This window comes from Sturnus vulgaris, chromosome 6, assembly GCF_052056855.1.
Source record: "Sturnus vulgaris isolate bStuVul1 chromosome 6, bStuVul1.hap1, whole genome shotgun sequence".
Taxonomy (NCBI): Eukaryota; Metazoa; Chordata; class Aves; order Passeriformes; family Sturnidae; genus Sturnus; species Sturnus vulgaris.
The window spans coordinates 28,606,292-28,634,160 of NC_142248.1; the positions used below are offsets into that span (position 1 = coordinate 28,606,292).

General features: G+C 39.2%; 1 protein-coding gene and 1 long non-coding RNA gene across 2 annotated transcripts in view; one reads left to right on the top strand and one right to left on the bottom strand.

Annotated features, from left to right (window-relative positions):
* On the bottom strand, positions 1–26,374 carry GTF2A1 (general transcription factor IIA subunit 1). The gene is made up of 9 exons (XM_014869839.2): positions 26,192–26,374; positions 19,007–19,108; positions 17,150–17,354; positions 14,832–14,896; positions 12,618–12,693; positions 10,665–10,798; positions 9,446–9,766; positions 7,506–7,595; positions 1–4,539 (listed from the first exon to the last, which is right to left on the bottom strand). The coding sequence occupies exons 1-9, from the start codon at positions 26,219–26,221 to the stop codon at positions 4,432–4,434; spliced, it is 1,131 nt and encodes a 376-aa protein (XP_014725325.1). The 5' UTR covers positions 26,222–26,374; the 3' UTR covers positions 1–4,431.
* LOC148223385 (uncharacterized) overlaps positions 25,106–27,869 on the top strand; it is a 37,170-nt gene continuing 34,406 nt past the window's right edge. The window contains exon 1 of the long non-coding RNA XR_015804653.1: positions 25,106–25,360. This is a non-coding gene — a long non-coding RNA (uncharacterized LOC148223385). The remainder of the gene's footprint in view (positions 25,361–27,869) is intronic.

Below are 27,869 nucleotides of genomic sequence, written 5' to 3' on the forward strand. Positions count from 1 at the left end.
TGAAGTGGCAAACATTTTTAAATAACATCTTTAATTAAAGTTTTTGCAAAGGCAAAATATTAAACTTAAAATAGGTCTTAGTACATCAAAATACTAAGTTCTCTAATCGTATTCCAAGCATGGCCTTTGAAACATAATATCCTGTATATCACAGAGGAGCAACCTTGATCTGCAATTGTACAGAATGAATTTTACAAACATAATAAATATATTTACCCCCTTACACATAACAGTATATGTACAACAGCAGTTGACAATAGTAGCTCAGAACAGCAAAAAAGGATAGTCCCCCACTCCATAATCTATTGGTACCCTATGCACTCTGGAACATGTCTCATTGGATGACTGTACATATAGCTAACCCAAGGTAGTTTTTCCTGTTTAAAAAAGCTCCTTTTTTCACAACATCTAATCCACCAAATAATAATTAAAAAAAACACACTGCATGAACTGCCTGAAAAGAGTAGACGACATGGAAACCAATGTACTGGTTTTTACACATTTCCCAACCAATCACAGCAATGGGAAAACGAGACTTTAAATGCCAGACACCAATACAGAACAATATGCAAGTTTCTTCATCTTGTATAGTCATTAATCTCAAAGTCTGAGAAGAACTCTAATATCAGATGGGGATGCATGGGTGGTGTGGGATGGCACACAGCAAAACCCCACGGTGCTGTGTAAGGCAGCCCAGTATCAATCCAGTGTGCATTGCCCTAAAACTACTGTTCATTTCCTGGACATCTTATTGCATTCTATTAGGAACCTTTTGCTTTGGGGGAAGTTGTGGGGGGCTTCATTGTTTTTAAAGGAGCTTTTACAAATTGAAGAGATTAAATCAATACGAACTTTAGTTAACAAGGTCTCTTAACTCCTTCACTGAAATGAAGAAATTTTACTCTGGTAGTGTCATGTGGTGACATAATTACCGCTGTCAAGAGGTGAAATTATTTTCACAGACTCAATGAAGTTTACTTTAAACACTCCTAATTGTGCAGCAAAAAGATAAGAAAATATTTATTAAAAAAAAATTGGTTACATGACACAACATGTGTTTTGCTCTCTTCTAGAAAATGTGCTTCAGAATCACGTATCAATCCTGGAAATAAACTTGGACCACAACTGTCACTTTAAACAGTGTTGAGGAAACTGAATGATATTTAAATGCAAGTTGTGAGTACAATGCAGGAACAAGGAGCATGAAATCTCAAAGAAATCTTGTTGCTAACCAGCAACTGAGGGGGAATAAAAACATTTTATTTAAATAGTCCAATAAAGTTCCTTATGTGACTAAATTCTCTATTATCTTCTTAAAAGAAAACACTTAATTTTGTTTTTCACTTAGATGGTTTTAAATGATTGCACACACTAGAACCCAACAGAATTAGCACAAAAAAGTTGCTTTTCTGATTGAAGCACTGCAGGAAATTTACTCTCTCAGAAATCATTGTCATACTGGCAAAACAGGTATTCTGCAAACTGAAAAGGCACAAGACTCAATTTTGCCCAGTTGCTCTGCAAGTTTCCATCAGTCATCATGGTTATAATTCTGAAGTTATCTTCCCCATTTTTTTTCCATCATAAAAAAGGTGCTCCATTATCTGTGCAAATTTTAACATAAGCCCTCTTGAAACCATTAATTGTTTCCATAATACTGAACTATTGAAACTGGAAAAAAAAAAAAGCACACTATTTCTAAGGGGGGAAAAAAAAAAAATCACTTATGAACATGGGAATCCCTTGCCCTCTGAAAGGAATGGTTTCTTTTGAACCTAATGAAATGGTCTGTTCAATTATACAGTTAAAACCATGATTAAAAATTCAAGTATAATAATAAAATTAAGCAAACTACATTCTTACAGCAAGCTGCTACAATAAAATGAAATTAAAACATGCTTTTTGACTTAAAAAAAGGAACACTTGATGTAGCAATAAGAGCACAGTTTGGTATGTGCATGGTTTGACTGGCTTTCCCAAAACTTCACAGATATTTGTATTTGAAGATAAAAACCTATCTGGAAAGCATACCATACAATTAGCTCGCAAGAGGCTGTGCAGGTTCAGAAAGCATCTAACATCCTTCAGAACAGACTAAGCTTAATTACCTTTAAAATTCAGCTACCCCTTAAAATAGAGAGGCTATGCAGCTTCTAGCATATGTATGTGGGTGAGAAATATCACTAAGTTGTATGAAAACAAAGTGTTGTATAAGTAAACTGGATTCTAGTAGTATAAAAAGGAATCTACAGCTAAAGGGGATGTTTTTTTCTTTTATTGGTTTGGTTGTGCAGCATTATGGGAATTTTTCTTAAGTCCACTACTTAAGACTTACTGGTAACAGACATGGAAAAGGTAAGGGAAGAAATTAGTTGGTAAATTATTGATTTCCTTGCAGTTGTACATGGAAGTGTCAACAGTGGTAAAAAAAATAAAATACCTGCGATGTTCAAAAGAAAGCAAACACCAATTAGTTTGTGAAACCTTGAAAGCCCCAAGCTAAAAATGCAGTCTAAATGATGATTCCACTAGTGAAGAATCAATTAGAAGAATCATCAAGTAACTTTTCATAAAGCTTATGAATATAGACGGCTTTCTAACAACCATACGGCTCCAGACATAGCCTACAGGCAGTTTTAGTCATTATCAATGAGAGCGCAGGTGTACAAAATCACAGCAATAAAACTTTTACAATTTGTTGTGATCTTTCTACATACTACTGAGACTACAAATGCACTTGGAGGCAAATGAATCAGAGAATGAAAATTAAAGTAGTTGTTACATACTGCTAAAATACACTTGTGACTTTTTAAAAAAATAATGTTTAAGATGTCTCATTCTCAAGCAAAAAATACAGTAAGAAATCATGCCTGCTTCTCATGGTCTTATCCAAGTTAGTAAAAATTATCTTTGTTGTATCCTTTTTCCATCATCTTTTCAAGCACCCAAAAAAATGCAAAATTTTTTTTGAAATGGTGAGCCACATGAACATTCTTTCCTCAACAGTTTCTTAAGTATAATGCCCATTCCCTCTCCTCATTCAAAAGTAACTGCGTTTCCAAAAGCAGGGTTTGCAACAATGACCCTGTGCAGGAAGAAAAGTTCTTCAACTTCTGAGGTGAGAAAGGGAAGGAGGGGGGAATAACTTTGTTGCTTTTCACAAATTGAACACAAAAAAAACCCCAAACAAACAAACAATAAAAAAGGCAAGTGAAAAAGTGACTACACAAGGTTTAGTGCATCTGACTGCTTGATTTGCTGTTACCAAGACAGTCTAAAGATACTCTACGAAAATCTGTGTTCTCAGAAGCTGTGCAGCTCTCTTCATGAAATTACATGCCATCTGGAAACTTTAGAGAGATTAACTGCTGCAGGTAACTTCTGGCTATACTTTTTAGTAAAGCAGATCTTTGATTAAGAGTTGCAGCCAGGATGTTAGAATTTTTATGTGATTTTCTGTATTAAAAATTTAGTTATTCCTGTGGTCTGTTGAATTACTTGTGGGTGTCTGACTACATACACAGTAAGCAGGTAAAGGAATGCATCTACTATGGCATTACCTAGGTATTGGATTCAAAGGATCTCCAAACACTTTCAAAAAATGTTTAAAAAAAAAAAAACCTAAATCAAGGGAAACTTACTTGTTTCAATTCAGTGATGGCGAAGCACCACAAAACAGCAATATAATTAACAAGTTAAGCAATGTGACTTTAATGGGGGGATGAGGTGCTTCAAATTTGAAAAATGCAGCCCTAGATAAAACCTATCACATGAAATTAAAATAATTTTGAAATATAAATCATAATTTTACCATTGTGTAACTGCTAGGAACAACAACCTGTTGGGGAACTGCATTGAAAACAACAAATAGATATAATAATTAATGAGCATATCAGAATTAAAAATATTTTCCTTATACAAGTTATTTAAAATTTAATACCTTAATTCTTACCCTTCTGTACAAAGCTTGCACGCAGTTTAAGTAAGATTCTGACCATCCTCACTACCAAAAGGAAGTGTCCAAAGCAAAGATTTGTACACACAATAAGCATTTTCAGATTAATAATCTATCAAAGGGAATAGTTCCTTCAATCAGTGGAAGAAGTATTTCAAAACCTTAAATCAAGGGCAGGGGGGACAAAGCCTTACATGCTAAATACCAGCTGTAGGTACCTGTATGTAGAATTTATAATTAAGGTATTCCTAACACACAAAACCAGCTCCCAGACAATGCTATAGCTGCTACAGTCCATGGCTTGCTCATCTGAAGTAGTGTCTTTGTTGCCACATTTTACCTTTGTTCCAAAACTTTTGTTTATTTCTGATGTGCAGTTACACATTTTGATTGGAGTATACATCCAAGTCTCAACCTTTCCTGCTTTTGTTTTTTTTCCTTTTACAGGGAGTTCTTTTGTTTTGTCTTTTAAAACTTCACCATTCTGCGTCCCCAATGGCTTTGGAAAATACATAATCTCTTCCATTAAGATTCATGATGCCATCTTTGAGATGAAATTTCCATTTGTTTTTACTTCTGTGAATCTAAAAATGGGCAAAAACATTAACATGTTACTCTGCATCAGAACTAGGTAAGAATGCATAAGTAAATTATAATGGCTAGAAAAATAAAAACAACTATTAGACATACATTACTAAACCACTAAAAATACTGAGTGCCACATGCAGTCTTTCCTTAAAACTCCTCCAGGGACAATGACTCCACCACTTCCTTGGACAACCCATTCCAATGTTTAACAACCCTTTCTGTGAAGACATTCCTCCTGATGTCCAGTCCACATGTTTCATTTAAAACTAAAGAAAATTGAACAAGAACAGTCTAAAGACAGAGGAGTAAACCTTGGAAAAATTAAAACAAAACCAAAAAGCAACAACCCCCTACCACATGCTGTAAGCACAGAGCAGACAAACACTTGCAATCTATCAAGAACTGCATCTGAAAGAGCAAAAGATCACCAGATACTCAAAGAAACAAAGACTTTTCAGAAAGCTGAAATGCTGTCCAAAAGGAAAGTTTATGATAAACTTTTACAGATGGAACAAAGATGGTCTAGAAAAAGTTAAAATTTTATATAAATCATAAAACCAGGAAACCCTGCTGCAATTTTTCAATTTTTATCAAGCATAGGAAGTCTCACCGTCTACCATTAGTGCTGTAGAAACAGTAACGTAGCACCCAAACAGCTATGACCATATCACTCTACTAATTATTTCTAGTACTGCTTGATCTGTTTTCACTTTAAGCTGAAAAAGGCAGTCAGTGGCAAGTCAGAAACAAGGAAAGGTTTGATATACACTACTTGTCCTACTGAATGGCATTCCACAAAAATCCCTCATTGGAAGCGTTTCAGCTGCCATGAGGTTAGAAGGAAGGTCCTCAGATGAACAACTGAATAAAGATGAGGAAACAGGTAAAAAGCACAGTTTTTACAGCAAAATGAGTTCATTCCAGCAAAGATTTGTGCTGGTTGGAGCCAACACAGTTTAAGAGTTCACTAAGGATCTCAAAAATGACAATGTACTGATGATTCAGAAAAACAGTTACTGAAGAGCTGCAGAACGATGTTACTGCCTTGACTTATTGTCTAAGAAAACAATGATGGCATTCAAGGCATAAGAAGATAGTAACCATGGGAAAAAAATAAGTTTCAATTTACATGAACAGTAGAAGCACTGGGTTTGAACTAGCAATTACAAGTCAGGAATGAGATTCCAATGTTCTAAGACTTTCTCATGAGAATATCAGCTGTTTCCAGTGGGGCCAAAAGCATACACGAACTATTGCAGAACACTGCTAGACCAGCAAATAAATTGCCTGTGCTCCTCCCTAAACCTTATTTACCCTTACAAGTAAGATATAGAAAAAATCAAACATATCTGGAGAATGAGACTAAGAGTAATCAAATGTTTGAACAGCTGTACAAATAACAAAGTGCAGCTCTGATTTCAAAGATATGACTGAGGAGGGTTATGATGGTCTGGAATACAATAAACAGAACCAAGAAAGCAAAGAAGATAAGACTCTTTAGAACTAGGAAGTATCATACAAAACAAGCGAGTTTATAATCGAGGTGATCCTCCACACATCACACAATACATTTATGAAACTTCTTGTCATAAGGCAAAGTTTTCAAAGATTCAAAAATAATCAAATTGATTTCTAAAAAGTAGAGGAAAAGATCCTCTGTTGGCCATCTGAGAAGAAGGCACTTTCTCTTCCTCAAGAGACAGTTCACAGAAGGATCGTAGCAAAAAGCTCTGCATGAGAATTGCTACCTGTTGGTTCTTGTCTCACAGTTCCAGAAGCACCCACCATCAGGTGATGCAGGACACTGGGCAGGAGGGAACTGCTCAGATCTAAGCTGATTCTATGTATTTTAGAGGCAAACTGAATAATGGTTTCTTGAAAAGAGATGAAGTCCTTTCAGAGTATTTGGCACTGGAAGTTAACAATGGACACTGTTCCCTACCAAGTTCCCATTCCACCCTTTTAGAGAATGAGGATTTCAGAGTAGTTCCTGTTGCTCAGCTTCAGCAGCTTCCAATAAGCCTGACTGCTGGTCTGAGGTCCCTTACTATTCCTTACAAATTGCCTCAAAGCAGTTTTGGGTTACAGTTTAGAAGTGACAGATGGCTGGGATGTAGGTCTTAAATTCTGTGTTTAATGTGATGACAAGTCTAAGCAGAGTCTGGGCATAACTGAAGACTTGCTAACACAGCCATTCTTTGCAACATAGGAGTTTTTATTCAAGTTTACAGCTTTTTTTTCCCCTGCTTTATAAAGGATCCCTATTCATTTAAGCCCAACTAATTGAGTACAGGAAAAGAAAAAAAGAACACATCAAATAATCTGCATACTACCTCAGCCGAAAGGTTCTGATATCATCTAGACACATTTAAAAAGATTCCTGCACAGATAAATCCTTGCATATTCCAGGGAAAGCATGATCCCCTGTAATGACTAAGTTCTTGCCAGACAGTTCAGCAGAATTTAAAGCAATACAAGCATAAGCATTCCACACTGCCATTTCATATAGCACAATGCATACCACAGAAAGAGGATTCTCCTCTGGTAACTATCCTATCATCCAGAAAAGATACTTCTAGTGATCAAGAAACAGTTTTCCACAAGTCTAAATCCTGATGACTACTTTTCCTGTTTACAGCCACAATAAATGTACAAACTTAACAATGGTTCACTTCTCTTGGTCCCAGAAGACTGCCCTTTTATTAAAGGGCACAAAAAGACACTGTGAAGAAAAATAAAATGCAGTCAAAGTTTTTATAAGCTTTACTCATTACCAAGTTCAGTACAAACATGGTACACAAACCTGTTTTGAAAACAATGGGTAATTCTCATTTCCATTCACATTATAGTCTGTACAAATCTACCTGTATTTAACAGTAACAAAGACACTACTTAAAAACTATAATTTGATAGGAAGAACAAAGAAAGTAAAAATCCTGGATTGTTTTCTGTAGAGATTTACCTTATCATACTGGCACACAACAACATTTTCTGTATCAAACAGTTCTTGTCCTTCCTCATCACTCACATCATCTTCACTGTTCAGAGGCTCCTGAAATAAACATATGCAAAAAGCTATGATGGTATGCAAGATTAGAGCTGTTAGTTTGATCATCAACATGAGGCTACAGTGCTGTCCATGAACTACAGGACCCAAAACACAGTTAAGATGGGCAACACTAGGCTTTCCAACAGAGCACTGATGCTTCCTACCCTCCATCCTGAGAGGATACCCTTATGAATTTTAGTCTGGAACTTCAGTGTCCAGGCCAATTTCTGAGCACTGCTGCCTTTTGTCACCATAACTATTCCAGTCTTGCTCCTTCACTGTAAATGTTCATACAAAAGAAAGAAGACTTTCATTTTTTGTAAAGCATCTAAACAGTGGAAAGGTGACATCAAATGTGAACAAGTCATGGAGTTGCATTTTTAAGGGCACGTAAGTGATGTGACCATAAGAAGAAAACTCCATGTCTTATTCACATTTGATGTGTCAAAACTGAAAACAAACCTCAACATACACACTTTTATGTGAATAATAAACACTTCAACACCTGAAACAACAACTAATAAACACAGGACAACAAATATTTCCAAATATATAAGCTAAAGGGAGGAGATGCTAGTGAGAGGAGGTGTACTAGAGGTCCTAATTCCATTCAAGGTTATGGTATGTTTAACTGAGTTTAAAATCTTTAAGGAAGTGATCCACTCTAAGTAGCTGCTGAGGAGTAAAGGAAGCAAAAAATAGATTTCTGACATGTTGATAATGATATCTTGGCATACTAAAAACTCCCTCCAGAAAGTTAGCATTAAGGTCAAGGAACACTTAATATTTAAGAATGATGACTTACACTTAAGGCAACTATTAAAACATTCAAACTGACATCAGTGCTGAATGATATAATGGAAAAGTGATATGAACCCAACTTGTAATTTGTAACAGAAAAATAGTGTTAAGACACCACTGTAGATGTACCACAGAAAATCTGATTATTTACAAGTTTTACCTGCATATCTTGCATGGGTGATACAGACTGAAATGCTGTTCATACTGGCATTTTAAATGGAATCTAAAATAATTGGAAAGGCTGTAGAGAAATTTGGAAGAAATCTAGCAGTTCAAGATGCATTTTAGGGACAGATTTAGGGAGTACCAAGTTTCCTGTCTGAGACTAAGTATCAGTACTTTAACTTAGTAGTATTTCCTCATCCTCTACCTCTTTTTTATTTATTATTCTTATGGGGCTTTTTGGAGCAACACACCAAAACTCAGTAAGAACCACTGGCTGAAGTCCAAAACCAAGCCAACTCAAAGTCTAAATTAAGTACATACTATTAAGAATGCAACAACTCAGTCCTGTTCCTGTGTCATTTTATTAAATCAAGATAAGATGTGTTTCTAGAAGATGCATTATAATCAAATTTGAGTTCTCAACTTGCTCCTGTGTAACAGAAAGCAATGGAATAGCCAATGAGATACAGGCAGACCACATCTGTTGATGTCATCACTGAACCAAATACTGCTTTCCTTTTTGTCAATCGTAACATCCTGCTTTTGTACACACTTAGCTCCAAGTGGAGTTGACTGTTTCTGTTTGCTCATGAAGGTTATATGATTTCATGACTGGCCTTCATCAAAAATATTCCTCCTGAAGTGTTTTAAATGGTGTTGGTCACAGCTAATTTTTGCTGTGCCCTCCACATCCTCCCCAGCTGAATTGTTTGCTAATACACACTATTTCCATAACTTCAACATTGGAAACAAACAAACAAACAATCTGAAGTACAAAGATTAAAGTTATATTCTCAAAATTACTTAAGTAATTTTATTATTTGATATAGATAGTTTTTTCAAAATACCAACAAAAAATTTAAACACAACCATAACATTAAGTTTACCTCTTCTACTTGGCCATCTTCACCCCCATCTTTTTCTTTCTCTTCCTCTTCATCATCATCATACTCTTCTTCCTCATCATCTTCTTCTTCAGATGATGTGTCCCCTGTTCCATCAACTTGGAGAACAAGTGGTGCTTGTGGTTGTGCCTGTTGTTGCTGTGGCTGCTGCTGACCAGCTGCAGGAATCTGTGCTTGAGCTGGTGTAGGGGCAGCCACTGTTGTAGGTATAACTTGAGTTTTATTTCCTGTAAACAGGATCTGCTGAGGCTGAATAATCACTCCTGTCTGCTGGGAAAGCCCTCCAGGGAGAGGAGCCAAAACCTGATGGAATATCATTGTAAGTACTGTGGCTGCTAACATGACAGACTACCACATCAGACTCAAAGGAAACAAAGCATATCAATCTGACTTGAACTAATTACAGAAGAGTTACAAATATTCCACCTATACCAGCTACATACTTTTAATTCTATACCTTCTTGCTTTGTTATTAATTTTCTGTATTTTGCATTGCTAAATTTAAGAAAAAAATTTAAAAGTCTATCCATTCTAAAACATGAGCACTACCACCACACCCGAGTTCCAAACACAGCACTAGAATGTTTTAATTCAAGTAAAAGATTATTTTCAAAAATCTTCTTCATAAAAAAAATTAAACTCTTTACAAATTGTTAGTCATGCTTGAACTGTAGAATTGCGATATTAACAATGTGACTTTGATAAATTCAATGCTAACACAGTCTGGACACACAGCTGACCTCGCAGATGATCAACAATCTTTCTAAAAAACATACTGTACTCACTACTAAAATAACCAAGGAGTGCCAGTTGTAGGTATTTTGTTCTGAGTATTATGTGACACAGAATAATCTTAACTAATTTAAAAGTATGTAAACTAGGATTATGCACATAATACAACTCATCAGGAGATCCACAGAAGAAATTTTAAACTGCATCCAGTCAGTATCTGGCAAGAATCAAAGTGACATTGAAAAGAACATTTCAAGATTGTTCATTAAAAAAAAAACTAAAAAAAATAAAAAAAAAATCACAAAACATAACCAAAAAACTCCTGCCACACTTCACACAACTTTTTATTCTTTTAAATTATACTGTTTGAGTTTCGTTCTAGTTCAATCCACTCACAAAAATGCAAGCTCCTTTAGTAATTATTATGTTTTTTTCTTCCAAGTGTACCTATTAAAAAAACTTCCTTTACCTGCTGAATAACAGGTGCTTGTACTCCACCAGGCTGCATTTGGGGTATAACTTGCTGCTGTAGAACCACTGGCTGCTGTGGCTGAATAATATATTGAGCTCCATTTGCAGTTCTAACTACTTGGAGGATCTGGCCTGTAGTAAAGTAAGTATCAAATTAAACAAATGTGCAAGTTCACTTTTAAAATTATCTTAGTTTAGAAGCTTGCTTCCTGGAAGAATACCAATGGCAATTCAAAGAGAGAAATACTAAAATGATTCACTTTCATCAGTGAAAAGACAGTGTGTAATTGCAGCTGTGCCAGAAACAAGGAAAAGGGCTGTTTGCCATCTAAATATGATCATGAGGTATACAATCCAAAAATAAATTTACTTTTGCAGGCCACAGATTAATCCTTTAACACACCACAGTATTTTAAATAATAGCTCCCACTTATGAGCATACTTCCTGTTTTAAGACATATTCTACAGCAGGAAAGACAAATAATTGTAAACCAAAATAGAAGTACATATTTTCACCATATAAAAAATTCTATCCACTGCTAACAGCATGGGGTATTTCCAGGGTCCTGTGGAATGACCTTTCCTCAGAATTTTTCCCTTCTGGTTGCCACACTGCAAGAAGCTCCTCTGTGCCTAACTTTCTTTACAGTATTATTTGCAGGTGATTTTTTTTGCGGGGGGGGGAGGAATCATCTATCCTTACAATTATTGTCCATCTCTCCTTCCTATTCCCACAATGCCTGTACTTGATTTCCTTTTGTTATCCTTTAGCTTTTCCATTTATATACCCTTCATCACTTAACAAAATACATCCAAGACAAAAACACACACTTGGAAATAAGCCTGAAATTCTGAAAAGTAAGAGCTAACATACATTCCAATATTAGTCACATTTCTTATAAGAAAGGTGGAGTAAGAAGAGAGAAGCAATTAAATTAGATAATCCTGAACTTTATACATTTCCCTCAGATGGATTTCCTGTTCTCCCTTCACAGAAAAATGCAAAGCCCTATTTATTGAAAGAGCTAAATGTACCTGAAATGACTTCCCCAGCCCTAGTCTAAGAAATTACTGTAAATGTTTAAAACTGAAGTATTACTACAAAACTAACAAATGTAGGCTGCAGATTATTCTGTGCTACAACAAACTTAGATGTGCTTCCTTAAAACTGGGAAGATTTTCATTTTTAGAACAGCTACACATTTACATTTTACTTCAACTATATACCATGAAACATTATAGTGTTTAAAACAAGAGGGTTAAATCCCATGTGATTCTGAGCAAAGGTGAACTACTCCAGCAAAAGCAGCAACTAGATCTAGAAAACTGTATTTCTCAGGCCTTTCTTTATTTCCTGTGCAGCAAATCTATAATCAGGTTTATAAAATCAACACAATATGAAAGTACCTGAAATATCAGATACACTGCTCATCAAAATAACATTTACTTATATTCTAAATGCATGGCGTAACAGTATTTAGAAAGAATAAATATGAAATTAAGTTATCATTGCTAAGAAGGTTAGAAATTCCACTTTGCATGCTTAGCAGGTATGAAAAAAATCTTAGGACACTGCTGTTCTGAAGGCACAGAAGTAGTGATCCTACTTTTATACCCAGCACAGTACCTGAGCTCGGATCATGCATCACAAAGCTCAGAAATACACAAAGGGGAAAGACACCAACACCAATCCTTGTGCATCTAGAACTTCCCTCTAAGTGGGGAAATCTTACACAGATTCTAACATACAACACCTTGGGCAGAACCACAAGGTTCATAAGAAAGTCAGTGGGCAAAAAATGCAGGAATAAAGTAAAGAGACTGCACTACCTTGTTAGGGTGGATTCCCAGATGGTGTTTTTAGCAATAAATAACAAGAAGTAAGGCCCAGAATGCTTCCCTTTTAAATCCCCATAAAACGATAGTTTGTTCTCAATATTCAGAGAGTTACCTGAATTTGTAAGTATCTGCTGAACTGGAGTAACACCAGCGGGGAGAGCCAATGTAGCTGCAGTGGCTGCAGCACTCTGAAATACAAGAACAGCTTTTTAACCACAAATGTAATATTGACAGTGTTTCATCTCATAACATACTGCCTAAACACACCTGACTTTTTATTGCTGTTTATAGTGTTTGCACACAAGTTCCTGCAGCTATTAAAATGCAGGCATTTCAACTGTACATTATTACTACATATAAAAATTATTCTATTTTCCTTCTTTAATAGTAAGACTGAAGCAAAATCACTAAATATCACACCCTAATGCATCTCCATGGAGTTTCTTGGTTTATCTGCAAGCTCAGCAGATAAACCTCTGCCTTCTTTGCTGATCTTCCAATACAGCACAACACTGCGTTGCTCATCTGGCAACTTTAGTTACACTTTCTCAAAGCCGCTGAGACTATGGGCCTACAAATCTGAAGAAACATAAGGTACTGAAGCAATGACTATGTTTGCCTGCCTTGTTTTCACAAGGCATAGTAATCAGGTTTGCACTCTTCTTCATTCTGTAAATGATTTGCATGCCAAGTCCCACATCACAGAGCTCCTTTGAGTGAACCTACACATACTGTGTACTGACTGTTCACAGAATGACTGATTTTTTTCTCTCAAGACAGCTGGTTCAAAGAGAAAGTGGAACTGTCAATGAGTAACAATTTTAACCTGCAAGGAAACTGAATTCCAACACAATTATGGGAGCTCCAAACATAAAAATCTGAATTAAGTCCTTAACTTGCAGAAGATGGACCTCTATAGAGGCCTCTCCATTTCAACTGCAGGTGCCTACAGAAAAGACCTCCCTTGCCCTACTATAAGGGAACTATGGCTGACTATTGTACGTTACTGAAAAGATTTAAACTTCATTACTGGGTAGAGTGCTTACTTCCTGTTTAGAAGAAAGAGCATCTCCCCGTACTGTCTAGCCAATATAGTAACTACATCTGCCAAGATTAGAGATCACCACACTAAATTAAAACTTGCTTGTATGCATTCTCACATCCCAAACAAAGGTAGATAAATGAACTCTCATTACTCTCTGCCTTCCAAAATACTCAAAGTATGTCAGATCCACTCTTTTATATCAACTTAAATGTTCCTAATGAACACAAACAGTATTTCCAAATTGATTAGAACTCTTTGCTGAACAGTAGTTTGCCGTGGTATACAAAGCAACAACATTTTGACAGCACTGGAGTTTAAAAAGCCTGGCATACTAGTTTTTTTCTATACCCCGAGATAACGGAGACAAGACAAAAACACATTTAATTGTTGGACTTGTAAAGTTACAAATCCCATTGAAATGTTGTCAAACATTAGAAAAGGGTGAATGTGTGCTCTTGGCTTGTAGGTAAATCATGCTATTCAAGTAACCAATTTCAGGCTCTTTTCTGTAGCAAGATCAGCAGGTAATGGAAAAGTAAAAGTTAAGAGAAGGCAGTTCCAGCTTCAAAACTTTTTGCATCATGAAACTTTGCTCCATGAGCTTTTACCATAGAGGTGGTAAGAATGTAATTCTAAGAGTTCTGGTTGTAATACACACATTAAACTTATATTAGGGGTTGTCTACAAAGTTCTGCAAACAACTTCTTTTTCTTTAAATTAAGCCAGGGCCTTTAAAGCAAAATAAGATAAGCAATACTAACCTCTAGAGATAGAGTACAAGAAAACTGTAAAAGACCAGTTCTATACGTTGATACACGATTAGTGAATCAAATGAATGTGATCAGCAAAGATCTGTGTGAAATGCTAAATCATCTCTCATTCAAAATAAACTTAAGTTTCAGCATTTTTAATGCTTTTTCCTGCATCTAGCAAATACATTATGCTTGCATCAGTTAATGGTGGTGTATTGGTATATGAGCATATCATCATGGAGATTCATACCAGCAGTATCCCAATTTCTGATTTTAAAAAAATTTTGGTTAAACACATTTAAGCAGAGGATCAAAGTAAATCCTAGATTTGTTAGCCGAGCTGAAGTTACAGATTACTGTTCCTAGACTGTAAGTGCAGCAGCAAAACTCAGAAAGGCAGCAGATAGGTTTACCAGTGTATCCTAAATTACTTTTAATCATCTGATGACTAATAGAAATTAGTATTTACTATTTAATCAAAACAATTTACATAATGACAGTGTAAGCCTGTATAAACTTCTCTTCTTACCATGCCTGATGCATTCATATGTGGTATCAGCTTGGAATCTGGCACAATAACCTGCTGCTGAGGTGCTAGAAACAAAAAACCAAATAAAAACAACAGTATTCAACAAAAAATACACAATCTTCCCAAATAACATCCAAGCCAGAGTAACCTAGAAAGAATATCACCTAAATGTCAGCTGAGCTTCATCACAAAAACAAATACTAAGCTGTCTCGAGTCTTAGTAAGTTTTACTCTCAAAAGAATATATTCAACAGTGGGTGATGCAACTCCTTTGCCTTTACAGATCTTATTTCAAGGGCTTCAGTTACCTATTCTGACTATGTAAAGCAAGACTGAAAATGTGTTTCTGAAATTAAAGGTATTAGTGAGATGTTGATAAAATTTATGTCAATATCAGAGTTCTTAAAAAACAAAAATAGTTAACTCTAAAAACAGACTTAAGCAAGGATTATTCCAAGATAAAGAGTAACAGGATGCTGCAGTTAGCCTGAGCTACACACAGCCAGCATAGCTGTAGGCTCATGATCTTCCCTGTCCTTCCAATGTGATAAACCACCTCTCCCACACAACAAAGCAGTTTTGGTGAGCTAAAGGAAAGAGACAGCTAAACTGTACAAACAACCTGTTGATCATCTGGAAGCACATATGTCCAAGCCTATAGAACAAGCATATTGCCACTGCTATTATTAGTTACAGTAAACTCGAAAGTGGCAGAACAATTTGAATTAATTAACCATTGACAAAGTATTCTCCATTTAATCTTCTAAACAAACGACAATTAAGAATATTAGGGATAAGAGTTTCTGGAAAAGATCTTGGGGTAGGAAACCCTCAGATCTCTGTACATGTTGTGAGGCATCTCCAAATTTCAGGGAAATTAAAGAGGGCAAAAGATTAAGGAAATCTCGTGAACTTGTGCCAGGACAGCAGCAATAACCATGCTGATCATCCTGATCCCTCCCTGGGACTGCACTAGATCATGTGAGGAACTATTATACCATCTCCACCACGGAACAGGTAAGTCAAATAATTCATAAAGCTGCATCTGTGATGGAAGTGCTTTGATATCCTAATTTCATTTAGCCTCCACGCGGTCATTTAGACGTAAGCCGCAACACTGGTCAACAGTAAATCAGCTTTAAGTGTGTTACCACGGGCAGGATCACGCCTACATCGGGAGCAGAGGGAAGCACCTCCATGTTCTAGCGCAGGGAACGCGGGCCAGCGTCCGCAAAGGGGCCGCCAGAGGGCGCGGTGAGCGGCCGCGCCCGCCCTGTTTATTGAGAGGCTTTCATCTCAAAATTAATTCTACCCCAACATGCAAAACTCATATCTAGCCAAAATAAAAAGTACTATAAGAAGAAAACAAGCAACATCCATCTTTCCCTCCCTGTCAAAAAAGTGCCCCCAAGCAACCACAAAAAAACCCCCAAAACAACAAACACCATGGAAAAACCAGTCACATTCGTGCTGTACTGTGTTGAATATATGGTGGTTGGGTTTTGAGGCAAGACAGCAAGGGATATCAACTTTTATCCATCTTTCGTGCCTATGACAACATAGGTTTTCTGATTCCTGAAATCTGACAAGAAGACTGAAGTCTGTGACTACCAGAGATAAATATTTTATGTCACAACAAATTTAACACACTGAAAATTCGATCAAGCCTTTCATAGGTGGCAGATATGTTACTCAGCATATATGCAGTAAAATCCAGTAATATTTGTCTCAGTTTTCAAATTAAACAATTGCTGAAAAAATTTTTCATTAAACTATTAATGAATACACAAGACAGTTATTACAAGAAACAATACTGTTCTGCCTAGCTAAAATACACCTTGGTACATGCATATCTACACAGTGTGCAATCTTTTAAGAGCAAAAAAAAAAAAACCTACACAGAGTATAATACAAGTATTTTTCATGTCTTAGCGTTGAGTTATGCTAACCAATAAGGGTTTTTGAAATAATTTGCTCCTAATGACATTACTACCTCGTGACGAAACTGTCAACTGCTTATGTATATTGGCTTGAACTTCGACTGCTAATAGAATTTTGAAAGTTGTGCATTCTGAAAGCATGTTATGTTATAGGAGACCAAGAGAAGAATTCAGCTTTTTTCAAGATATTCTAAAGAATGTGACTTAGAACAAATACCAAATCACTTTTCACTGAGACAGCTTTCTTGACCCATTGAATAGAGGACAAGTAGACAAAGTTAACCATCAGAAAAGCATCCTGCCCTAGATTTAGAATATGCTACAGAGCTGGACTAACTTCAGGGTGTTTTACCAGAATGTTTAGAGATTAAGTCTGACCTTGCTGAGATGCTGGAATAAGGACCTGTTGTGGCTGAGACTGCTGCTGCACAGTCTGCTGCGGCTGAGGTGTGTGATGGTGGTGGTGATGATGCTGCTGTTGCTGCTGCTGCTGTTGCTGTTGTTGCACCTGCAATAAAAGCTGCTGCTCTTCTGAATGGAAGCCATCTACAGCCTTAGACTGCATCAGCTTGTTCTCCCACAGCTAATTTGGAAAAGGAAAGAAAAATATCTGTGTGTAACTTTTACTCTACAGGATTTGTAACAATATAATGACAGTAGTCCAAAACAGAGTTTCACTGTTTATTTTGTGCAAAAAGCCTTCAGGCAGATACAGACAAAAGATAACCCCACAGAGTTAAGAAAAGTAATTAAATATCCCTTGTCAGTCCAAGATTAAGCTTTGACATTCTTTCCTTCTTCCAAGGAAGAAAGGAAGATTCACAACAACCCTAATAGAAGCATGAATTGAGATAAACCGGTAACTTTAAATAAGAGTTCAAGTTTTCAATTTCCCTATATTCTCTCTTATCTCTTTAATCGCAAAACTAATTCTTTATTACAGCTTTCCTCAAGCCATTTCCTCTTGGAACTCCTCAATAAAAGTTGCTTAAAAACTACTGCTGCCTACAACAGAAGCTACCAGTATACCCAAGATAATGCCTCTCTACAATAATTTAAATAGCTTCTACCACACTATCAAATTCAGCTTCTTCAGCCCTATGGTTCTTTATGTCAGCTGACAGGTCTCCAAAGAACAGACATAGATGCAAAAAATCAGCTCTTGTAAAAAGAGCAACACGGGTATTCTGTAATATATCAAAGTCTAAAAGACAACAGCACCCAGGACTCATGATTTCAAAATCCGCTAGGGCTCCCTTCCTCTTCAATACTTCATTTTCCTTCTTGTCTTTCCTCATTAATTTTTTCTGACATTATTAAGAGAACCCATCTGTGACACAAATACTAAAGTACTTTTTTTATAGAGTTCACTGTGTTTCCACCAAGACAGTTCATGGTCTCATGGGAAAAGTCTTCACCCATTTCTGTCTAGTCCAATTCAAAATTTGTTTCCCACTCTATTTATTTTTCAATACTTGAAAAATATTGTGGATGTGGGACACCACGTTCACTGAAGAGGATGAGACAAAAAGTCACCAACTTGCCCAATTTCCTTGCTTTTTGCTGTTTTGTTTAGCCTTCCCCCCCACTTTTTCCCTTCCCATTCAAAGGGCTTTTTTTTTTACTTCTGGAGAACTTGAAGAAAGCTATAGGAGACCCACCAGAGCCCAGGTTAACATCCTGCCTTTATTTTGGACCTTTGGTTCAAACCCATTCCATGTAAAACAATTCTGATTCAGAGCTTCGGGCAAGTGTGATTCATACAGCGTGATTTATTAGGTACCAACCCCCGAATGACAATACTTTTGCAAATGACAAACCATACATGCAAAAATCTGACAATATATCCAACAATGCAACCCTTTTCAGAAAGGCAAAAACATCAAGCAGTGCAGGTATTTTCTTTTTCCTGCAGAGAAACACTTAGAACTGTCTGTCTCTAAAATAAACATATTTTTCCCTTTTTTAAAGATGCAGTGATAATCTTTAAAAGTGATCTTTGGGGATCAAATTAACACTGCATTCAGATGACTGCTGCCAGATTAGGGAAAATAACAGGGTGAGTAGATCTGTCTATACAACAGTGCAATTCAAATGATATGCAATTCAAAAGATAGGCAGATTACACTGCTTAATTAATTAAAAATTAATATTTCTACAGTGAACAGCAGTAGTCAGATTTGGAAACTATCTGCTGTATTGGTCTATTAAAAAGAACTCTTAAGTTCAACTTACTGTTTTGAGTTCCATGAGAACTTGTTCGTCCACTCCTTCATCCAGAAAAACTTCTCTGACATCATTAATGACATCTTCAATTACAGACCTGTACAACTTAGGCTTTAAAAAAAACAGTAACTAGTCAGCACTGTTTTAAAAATAATCTGTCACTTTAACATTAAAATCAGATTTCCCCCCACAAAAAAACCTGCATTTCAGAACACACCACACGCTTCTAAGCGACTGAAATATCCAGGAACATATAAATCAGAAAGAGCTCAGACAAGGTGAAAAGGGAAGGGACTGCTCACTATATTCTGTGCCATAACTACAGCACCAGAGTTATCAAGCTATGAAGAGTATAATTTAAAACAGAGAAAAGGAGATTGTTTTCCATTCAGTCAATTTGTTTTCTGGTTGCAAATGTAGATCCTAAGCAGGCAAAAATGCTTGGATGTGGGCAAAATGCATTAAAGAGCATTCAAAGTTGTAAAGTGTATTAAAGACAGGAAACTTGTTACTGCTTACTAGTTCAACATGCACCAAGTATGGCTCAGAATGATCTTGAGCTGAAAAACACAGAAGGCTCAAAAAACTGGAAGGATTAATGTGAATGTCCTGTTTTTCTTTATTTGTTTTCAGAAACTCCTTAAGACAGGATATTAGATTAGACAGACTTCTGTTTTCAATCACTACTTATGCTTTTACATTTCAAAATTTTCATGGGGAAATACTAAAAAAATATTATTACACTGCCTTCCCACCTAAACTATCAAGGAAAGTAAACTGTCAGTTCACTTTAGGTTGCCAAAAGAGGTTCTGGAGCCTCCATTCCTGCAGACACTCGAAAGCCATCTGGACATGATCCTGGGCTGTAGTTGGTCCTGCTTCTGCAAGGGGGTTCAAGAAGATCTCTAGAGGTCCCTTCCACCTTCAACCATTTTGAGAATTTTAAAATTAAGGTATAATTTGAAATAGAGAATGTAAACACTTGATATGACCAATTAAAGCACAATTTAATTCACAGAACCACATGAGAACTGTACTATGCACATGCTGCACCTTTGAAATAGTACAGCTCAGACCTCTCTTTGTATTTATGAACCTCAATGGGATTTTGGCTAGACTTAAATATCTGTGCCATCTAATTGCAAGGTAGCACTGCAAGCTGCAAATTATGGTTGATCAATCTTGCAGCCTGCAAACCACATATACTTCACTGACCAAGGCTGCTCCTTGGGCTGCAAGTACACGACTTTCAAACTACCAGAAAGTAGCCACAACTTTCTCTAAACTGTCATTCTCCTCAGCCCCACTGCCTAACTCCCTTAAGCAATAAATCCTGAATGATGCCACACACACCAGACATGTTGTACATATGCAAAATAATCATCCTGTACTGGTGCAGTGGGTTTGGCACTCCAGGAAGGCTGTGCCTCCAAAGCACACACAGGAAATCTGCACCAAACACAAGCAGATAGTCCAGAAGTGTGAGAACCACACAAATTTACTTAATGCATTGAAGCACTTATTTTATGCAGACATTTCTTCTTAGTCCATTCCAAAAGTGCTGAATTTATTGCAGACATGCTAAAAATTGTATTTCACATATTATGGAATTGTTATGCCTAAATTATGGAATAATATAGGGAGACTAGTAGCTCATGATTTACTCATACAGGGAAAATCTGAGTGGCCAAACGGCACAAAAAAGAAGCTGAATATCTTTACTTTTAGATATAAGGGGGAAAAATAGGAAAATAAAACTTAAGAAAATGCATAAAGATTTCAAGGGAATAAAAGAACATACTTGGAACCTGGAAATAAACAGTCTGATAGCTGCTTAGTGCATTATGCCCTTACTGTTTAAAAAAGCTCCACACTGGGGCATGCTCAAGTTATTTTTTTAACAACTCCTGCCCCAGCCCTTTACCCCAAAAAAGAAAATGAAGAGCAAAAATAAACCAAAAAATCCCAACAAAACCCAACAAACGACTCTATGTTATTGATCACATTTTAGCTCTAAAACATGCTCCTGCGAATCAAGTAGCTGAAATATTATCATTTATTCTTTTGCTACTGGTCTTTCAAAAAAAAAAAAAAAAAAACCACACAAAAAACCCAAAAAAACCCCAACAACACACTAAATATTTCTGTCTTCAAGTAACAAAGTAAGTTTGTCATCTTTGACAACTACATTTACAGCACCTATGTCCATAACTTCTCCAAAAGAAACCAAACATACCATAGTGCATGCTTTCTTACCCAGGTTTGAAATACTACATGAACTGAGTTCATAAACATTGAAACAGACTTTCAAAGCCAGACTTCTCTTGAGTGCTAGTATTTTAAATCTGTGTAGTAACTCAGAAATACCAGGCACCATTAACAGGATTATTTTTCCACTTAATTCATAACAGATGCAAAAAGACATTCTATTTAATAACATTAGGTCCTATTATTTCTATAATTAAAAAAATTGCATGAAGCTTATACGATTCAACTAGCACAGAAATACTACTTAACCTATTCCATATATTGTTCCTTATTACATTAAAAGCATCTGTTACTTAATGCCAAAACCACACTTTGCAAATAAACATGCTTAACCTCAAGCATATAAGTTACTTTATTAAGTCAAGAGAACTATTACCTGTATGCCTCAAATTACAATCAAAATTCCTGCAGGATGGAGGGTGCATTTTCTCCTTTAATCCTCCTCTCCCTAAAACTACCTATTAGGTCTACTTTTCTAATAAAACAGATTTTACACAAACAGGCCAAATAATTTCTAACAGCAGCTACTTCCTCCTATCTCCACAGTCAGGTATATTCACAAATCCTTCTGAGTCTATAAAGCCCTTTAAGAAGGGCAACATTCAGATACAACAAACTGACTCCATAGCCCAACAGTCTGCTTGGGAATTTTCTTTTTCCCTAGGCAGGTAATAGAAAAAACAAACTGAAGCAGTTACTGGTTTCTAGTGTCCAGCATTAGCTTAGCAAGACCTCAGAAAGGCAGGTTAAAATCACAGATGTTCACTCTGCCTGCTGATCCTTGCTGACACAGGATCCTTCTGCATTACTTGCAACAGCCCAAGTAAGCAGCTAAGTCCCCAGACAGGATAGTGCTGCAGGGGTGGAGTGAGCTGAGCACGGTGTGGGTTAACCAGCCCACCAGCAGTCTGTACACACGTATCCCTCTGCATGAGCCTCACAGTGCACTGCATCTCAAAATGGGTCAGAATTTTCAGATACTTTTTCTAATCATACACTAATTATATACTTTTCTAATTATACACTCATGACTCTGCGATTAGAAGGAAGGAAAGAGAACAAAACATTTCCATGCTTACAATGAAACAGCATCTGATTTTACTGATGCACATTTACATAATATTCAGAAATACCCTGTCCAGTTGAAATTCTCTTTTGTACACTCCTACTGAACATCCAGCCGAGGTGGAACATCTCTCACACTGGGGGCAGCAATGCCTTCAAGAGACATCCACTGTGGAATTCTGAAGAGTATCACAAAATGCTCTTTTACTACCTCAAAAGAGGCATATGCAGTAAAATCACAAAAGAGCACTAAGTTCCAGACTTTAAAAGAAAGCACACTGTACTGTTTTCAACACACACAAAGTGTTCGCTTTAAGCATTATTTATATGATGCTGAAGCTGTTTATATAAGCCATCTAAGACTCTGGAGTCGAATGACAAAACTATTTGCATACATTGCTTACTCAAAAAATAAACACAGGAATACAGTTTAGACTGAGTAAGTCTAAAGATGTCACAGAAGGTGTGCTTTCCAGTAAGTTTCTGTATTCAGTCAGAGAAAGCAATGAGAACAAATGGAAACTTTAAAGATTGCTATTAAAATAATTGTGCTTTCATCTGGTTTATATTAAAGTGCCCCCCTCATAAAGAGTACATTGCTTTAAATGTCAAGCTCTTTTAAGAGCAAAATACTCAAATCACTCTTCAATAAACACTATTCCAAGCACTTACTACAGATTAAAAACAACAATTAAAATTCCTGATTTATTACATACAACCACAAACACACAGAAGAGATTTGGAATCTACTATTTTCCCCTCCAGGAACATAAGAAAATGATTATATTTTACTTTCTCTGTACATCTTGAAAAGAAAACTCTTGAGTATGGTGACACTGCTATACACACTCCAAATCCAGGAGCAACCAGCAAGCTATTTTAAGAAATGCCACATGCCTTTGGGGGCTTACACTTCCTACATTCCTTCTGCTTCAAGGGTACAAAAACTGCAATCCTCTGTAATTATTATCACAACACTTGGGATTTCAGCAATTTGTGTTTCCAATAACCAACATGTTATGGAGAGACAGACCATAGCATGCTTTGTACATCTGACAATAGCTTGTTCCTGGTTGCTTCTGCAGCTCTCCCTGAAACACTGCTAATCTTTCTCTCAGCCACACAGTTACCGCTGTAAGCTGGCCACATGCAGCCAGCAGAGCACACTGTAAAGGTAACTACTTCTAGTCACAATTACATCAAAGATGTGCAGTAAAAAGTAACATATATCTATATTGTAAGCATTCCAATTTGAGTTTAATGTTGTTGTGGACTTGTACAAATAAATTACTTTTATCACCCGTAAAATCTTATACTACATATAAATGTTAACATCTTAATATTTATCCTTTATTACAGAGAACATATTTCTAGCAATTCAGATACAATCAGAGATGCTGATGTGAAGCTATTGACACATTAGGCTCCAAGTCCAGCTTCCTACTAAAGTCACGTGGTTGCAGCATTTCAAAATGTTCCTACTCATGTTTGGCAATCTTTGGGTAAGCAACGTATTTTTTGCTACTGAATGAGACTCAATTGATAAAAGTGTAAGATTTTACTGATTAATTGAAAACTGACCTAAAACATACCCATCTGAAGCAGTCTCATTTTAAGCTTGGCTTTTACTATTCCACACATTGACACCTTTCAAAAGGACTTCCAGTACAGAAACACAGTGAAAGAAAACAAGTCTTAGTAAACTGTTGAGTCAAAAATATTCACAAGTCCTCCGGAGATTATTCAACATATGTATTTTTTGCTATTCAGTACTACCTTGGTCAAGAAATAGAAGCAAAACCTCTAATTTACTACACAGAAATAAAAACCTTTCTTACAATAAAAAACACAAAACAAGAAGTTAATAAATAAAAATTGAAAACACACACATTCAATACGCATCCCGCTGAGTAACTGCCCTTTGTATAACAGCTACTTTCCTAAAATTTTGACACAAAAGCTGGCAAAGTATCAAATCAAAGATGTTTCCTTGCAATTCCATTAACCTAACTCACAAGCAGGTCTCTAACATTTCAGATTAGGAAAAGAAAACTAAGATGCTTTACATTTTCTTTTGTATATTTTGTAGTAGTGAATTAAGTAGTGAAAATTCCAAAACCACTGCTCTGCCTGGACTGCAATAAAATATTTGTACACTGTAGGCACCAGAAACACACATAAATCATTGAGCAGCATCTGCAGCCCATGACCCATGCATAAAACTTGAATATTAACTTCACTTTTGGGGAGACAGATGTAGTCAGACCTCGGCAAAGTGCCATAAAATAAATACCACAACTCTCCTTGATACACTGGGAAAGAACCGTTTAAACACTCCCTTCCCCAGGCAGCAGAAAAGCTACTTTGAAGACTTTACAGGAGCACAGGAACGTGTGCGAGCTATACGCCAAGGACAAAAAACCCAAACCCTAAACAAACAAAATATCCCACAGCAAAACGCAAAACCAACCAAGCAAAATCAATTTTAAAAAATTAAAAAACAAAAACAGAAAAAAAAAAAAAGGAAGGAAAAGGTAAAACAGATTCAAATGCAGGAACAGATGAAAACTGTCTTTGTGCGATGTGTAGAAGCAAAGGAAAGCCCATTTACACGGGTTAGGAGACACCCTCGCTCCCGCAAAGCACCACCGCTCTGCAGCCCAGTGGCGACGGGGACGGGCGGCGTGGAGGGAAGAAAAGCCGATGGGCAAGGCCGGTCGGAATCCGAGGGACAAGCCGCCCGCCTCCCAGCCTCCGCCGCGGACGCATGCACCTCCCAGCCCGCGCTCCGCGGCTCGCTCCCTATTTAAAGGCTGATGTGGTGTTTAAATGGAGAGGCGGTGACGTGGGGCTGGAAAGCACCTTCCCATCCTAGCAGAGTCTATATTAGAGAGCGGCAATAGCGCTATATAAACAGGGCAGCCACAGGGAGGAGGAACACAAGGAGCAGAGAGGCAGAAAGGCAGGGGGAAGCCATGATGGATCTGAGAGCCACAAACAAGGGGGCCGAGCCCGCCGCCGGGACGCCGGGTTTGTCTCCTCCAGCGCTTCGGGGCGGGGGTCGCGGCCGGGGGCGCGCCGGGGAGCGGAGCGGCGGCCGGGGGGGCTCGGTGGCAGCGCAGGTCTGTGTGACTGCTTGTTGCAAACCTCTGTGAGTACAAGTGCAGCAGCGAGCCACCCGCCAAGGTGCAGAAAGCACGAGAAGGGAACGGGGGGGGAAGTTTGGGTTTTCTTTTTTTTTTTTTCCCTTTTTTTTTTTCTCTCTTTTTAAAATAAATACTGCCTGCTCGCCAGAGCTGAGGGCTTTCGCTCGGCTTAGCCGATCCGGCTGGACTGGGATAAGTGCTTTTCAACCATCGTCTCCTTCTTACAAAGCAACATAAAATGGCTCCAGCGGAGCCCAGGCGGGCTTCCCCGACACCGCAAAACCGAAACCTGGCTCGGGAACCCCTTCCCCTCATCTCGGGGCGGGCGTTAGCGCCCGCGCTCCTGCAGCTCTCGCCCCTTCCCCGGGCGCCTCCCGCCGGCGGCGGCGGCGCCCCCCGCCCGACGGCCCTTCCTTCCCTTCCCCGCCGGACCCCCGGCCTCCCCGCGGGGCCGCCCCCGGGCCGCCGCCCCGCGCCCCCACCGCTCCGCTCCCGCCGCCTCTCTCTCCCCGCCGCCGGGCGCCACAAGTTGGCTGCCGCCGCGGGGGCGAGGCTGTCCCGCGCCCCCCGCCGCCCCTGCCCGCCGGGGGGCCGGGACCGCCCGAGGCGGGCGGCGGGAGGGAAGGGAGTGCGGGGGAGGGGGCGGCGGGCCCCGCCAGCCACCTCCACCCGCGCTGCCCCCGGGGCCCCCCTCGTCCCCCGACCCGGTCCTTACCACGGGGTTTGTGTTAGTCGAGCTCGCCATGTCCCGAGCCCCCCGGGACGCCCCCAACCGCGGGGGGGGAGTCGCCCCTAAAACAATAAACCTGCCCGGCTGCGTCCCCCCAGCACCCGCGCGTTCCGCCCCGGCTCACGGGCGGCCCCGCGGCCTGTGCCGGGCTCGCTCGCGGCCCCGGGGCTGCAGCCGCCGCGCTGCCGCCTCGCCCCTTTATATAGCGCGAGTCGAGCGCTGCGCGAGCGGCCGGCGAGTGGGGGACGCGGGCGGGGGGGCTGAGGCACCGCGAGAGCTGCCGCGAGACCGTTGCCGAGAGCACGTCACGTGAGCCGCCCCGCCCTCGCCGCCATGACATTTATCGAGGCGGAAGTGGCTGCGCGCGGCGGCGCTGCCGGGCCCTATCGAGGCGGAAGTGTCTTCGTTTCTCTCCGGAGCGCCGTCCCCGCCCGGGTTGTGACGTCACGAGGCGCGCGCGGCAGGCTGCGGCGGGGCGCGGCGTTCCGTGGTCGCGTGCGGGACAGGAAAACGGAATCGTTTAGTTTGGAAAAGATCTGTAAGAACATGGAGTCCAACCAATAACCGAACACTACCGTGTCAGCTAGACTAGGGCACTAAGTGTCAACGTCGAGTTTTGCCTTAAACACTTCCACGGGTGTTGACTCCACCACATCTCTGGGCAGCTCATTCCAATGTCTCATCACCTTTTACGTGAAGAAATTCACTCTAATCGCCAACCTCCCTGTCCTGTTCTGTCACTGGTCGCCTGGCAGAAGAGGCAAGTCTCCACCTGGGTACAATTTTCTTTCAGGCGGTTGTAGAGAACAAAAACGTGAGCCTCCCTTCCTCCACGCTAAACAACCCCAGCTTCTTCAGCTGCTTCTCATCAGACTTAGGCTTCAGATCCTTCACCAGCTCCGTTCCCCTTCTCTGGACACACTTCAGCACCTCAATGTCTTCCCTGAACTGAGAGGTCCAGAACTGAGCACAGGATTCAAGGTGCAGCCTCACCAGTGTCAAATAGAGGGATAAAATCAATGCCCTGGTCCTGCTGGTCACAGTATTGCTGATACAGGCCAAGGTGCCATCAGCCTTTTTGGCCACCTGGGCACACACTGACTCGTGTTCAGCTGCTGTTGGCCAGGGCTAGGCTGTGGTAGCCACGCCAGGGCAGAGTGCTGGGAGAAGGGCTGGCAGCCCTCACAGAGGAGGTGGCTCAGGCCCTGCTGCCCATGCTGCTGGTCACAACCGGTGCCAGGCTCTGCAGAAATCAACACACTTCACCTCAGTCCCTGAGAGGCTGCTCCAAGGCAATTAAAAACCACAAGTAATCACTGCAAGGCAGAAATGGCTCTTCTGGGCCCACAAGAAAGGAGTTCATGAGCCCCACTCAGCATTGTGAGCACTGGTGCCTTCCCTTACAAGATTAAAGGCTGCCCAGGCCTAGGTGCCACTGTTGTAGGCAGTGTGCCACCACCTGGGCTGGTAGCTGAGGCTGGAGCTGGCCAGGAAGAGGCAGGCAGCACAACCTAAGAATTTACAGATGTCCTTCCTCGGGGTCTCGTTAAGGCCTACAGATGTTACTGATCTGCAACATTGCCGCTTTTAACAATTCTTCACCAAGTCGATGACAACAGGATCTCCCGTCTGTGCAAACGGTTGTCAGAGCTTTGCCAGCTGG